This window comes from Camellia sinensis, chromosome 5 (genome assembly GCF_055761805.1).
Source record: "Camellia sinensis isolate YWXY chromosome 5, ASM5576180v1, whole genome shotgun sequence".
Lineage (NCBI taxonomy): Eukaryota > Viridiplantae > Streptophyta > Magnoliopsida > Ericales > Theaceae > Camellia > Camellia sinensis.
Window position 1 is genome coordinate 15472912 of NC_138965.1, and position 2606 is coordinate 15475517.

A 2606-nucleotide genomic window follows, 5' to 3' on the forward strand; every position below is an offset into this window, starting at 1 on the left:
TTTTCTCAATGTACAAGAAGAACAATAGAGAAGAGTTTGCAGAAGTGGAAGCTTTGGCAATGAAGAATGTCAATACTCAGGACTTGTGTTGGCTGTGGTGTAGACTAACTTCTCGTATGTGAATATACATAGATCAAAGGTAATGTGAGTTATCCTCTGAAATGTAGAATGAGTGGTGAAGGGATTGGGGTCTACAGAGAGACATTAGCAGCTCAAGGAACACATGGTTTTGTCTTCAAATTCATCATCAAGAATTTAGAGCCATAAAATGGACCAAACTGTTTGTTAGTTGAAAAACATCAATGCCCTACCACTTCGAAGATATGCTTCAGACAACTAAGCTCTCTCTTTTCTTCTAGGATGATATAAAATATATACTCAGTAAATATTAAAATTAGTACTTGTTAAAATTATAAATTCAAAAGATTTATCTACAGTTAAATGTCTTTTGTGACCAGAGGATGCATTAATTTGCCCGGCACACCTCACAAATCCCATGTGGATGATTCTCTTCAAGTGGTCCTCTTTGCTATTTGGAGAAATGTAGTGGATGCTAACAAATAATGGGCAAATCACTGGCAATGATTTGAAAGCAGTATAATTAACCATTTCAGGGGACTTTGTTTGATTCTTGTTTGAGGTCCTCCCAAATTATACCCAAGAATGATCAACACTTTTTCTGCTACATTAACTTTGAATATGATTTTTTAAATTTTTTTATTTTTGCTTTATTTTTGGGGTGATTAGTCAAGGCTAAATACCAATCAAGGTCCACTTGAAATAACTATTTCCCTTTAGTAGTAAATTCTCAATCTCACCTTATTCTTTTATTTTTTGACTGATTGCTCAGCAAAACAATATTAGTTTTCTACCTGCTGGTTCAGTCATATACAGATCTTTACAACAAAACATGAACCTAATAATTCCAAAGGGATATTGCTTTATTTTGTTGTCTTGGCACTGATTTTAGACAAAGCTTCTCTCATATGGGGAAAAAATTAAAAAAAAAAAATTAGAAAAAACTCTTATTTCTTCCTAAATTATGCATGCTATTATAAATACTATTCAAGGGGACTGATTATTTTTATCTTTTATTTTTTCAAACTGAGGCCTTGTGCAGTCTCCATATTGGTTTGAACAAGCTCATTAATCAATAACCTAAAGCAGTCTGATTGTTTAAGAAACGTTTTTTGATTGAATGATACTCATAGAGAAAACAATTCAGGGTGGCAAGCACCTCCTCACATAATTCACCTTTAGACAGCAAATTGTATGTACTCTGTGTTGCTAATAGAATTCAACTGAGAAATGGACATGAAAATACCAATGCAATGATGCTTTTGGCTTTAAATGTGAGAGAATTCCATAACTGTCTAATTATAATATTCTGATCATATTTTCTATCTCTCCTCGGTGGCTGAAAGGAAAAGAAAAAAAAAATGATAGAAATGCTAATTGTTGCTATACAAATAGAAATTTCAATGCAATGAAAATTTTCCATTTAATGTGAGAGAACTACATTAATGTTCTGATGACATTTTTCTCTACCTCCTCAATGGATGAATTGTTTGTGTGAAGAAGAAAAAGAAAAGAAAGAAATTTTGTGCATAGAAATGGTAATTACTTCTTTACAAAATTGTGTTTTGCTGACATATCCTAGCATTTCCTCTATAATGAATCATGATGATCCACCCAATTGAGAAGTGAGATTGATGAAGATGACTTCTTTGCAGGGAATGGTGAGACCGCCCATTGGATGATCAAATCCAAATTCTTCCTCAGCTTGGCTTAACAAGTCTTGGAATGAACGCTGGTTCAAGTATGATATCGGAATCACAAATCGCTTCTTTTCGCTCTCTCCAACATAAACTGCTAAATAGCCTTTTGGTACATCTACTGCTGCTGATGAAGCTTCTTGGTTTCCCTTCGATGATGAAGACCGTCGGAGGATTTGCTTAGCATGAATAATGCAAGGCATACGAATAGCCATTTTTCTCAATGAACAAGGAAAAGAATAGAGAGGACTTAGTAGAAGTGGAAGCTTTGGCAATGAAGAATGTCAAGATTCAAGAATTGTGTTGGCTGTGGTGTAGAGTGACTTCTTATATGTGTATATATAGATGGAAGGTGATGTGGGTTATCCTCTAAAATGTGGAATGAGTGGCGAAGGGGCATTAGAATATTGGGGTCTACTGAGAGACATCAGCAGCTGAAGGAACACATGGTTTTGTCTTCAAATTCATTATCAAGAATTTTCAGCCATAGAATGGACCAAACTGTTTGTTAGTTGTAAAGCATCAATGCCCTACCACTTCTAAGATATGCTTCAGAGGCAACCAAGCTCTCTCTTTTCTTCTAGGATGATATAAAATTTATACACGGTAAATGTTAAACTTAGTAGTTGTTAAAATTATAAATGCATTTTTTTTTTTTTTTCACAAAAGAAATAGTATGTAATCTTCTACTTCTTTTTTTTCTTTTTTTTTTAATGTGAAATAAATAATTGTTGAGTCAAATAAGGTATATTTGACATTATGGAGTTCCAAAAACCAGTAAAAGATTGATCTATAGTTATATGTTTTCTTTTCTATTTGGAGAAATGCAGT

At 33.5% G+C, this 2606-nt stretch overlaps 1 protein-coding gene across 1 annotated transcript; it reads right to left on the bottom strand.

Moving 5' to 3' along the window:
• Positions 1-1678: 1678 nt before the first annotated feature.
• LOC114269741 (auxin-responsive protein SAUR21) lies at positions 1679-1990 on the bottom strand. The gene has a single exon (XM_028211094.2). The coding sequence runs from the start codon at positions 1988-1990 to the stop codon at positions 1679-1681; it is 312 nt and encodes a 103-aa protein (XP_028066895.2).
• Positions 1991-2606: the final 616 nt, after the last annotated feature.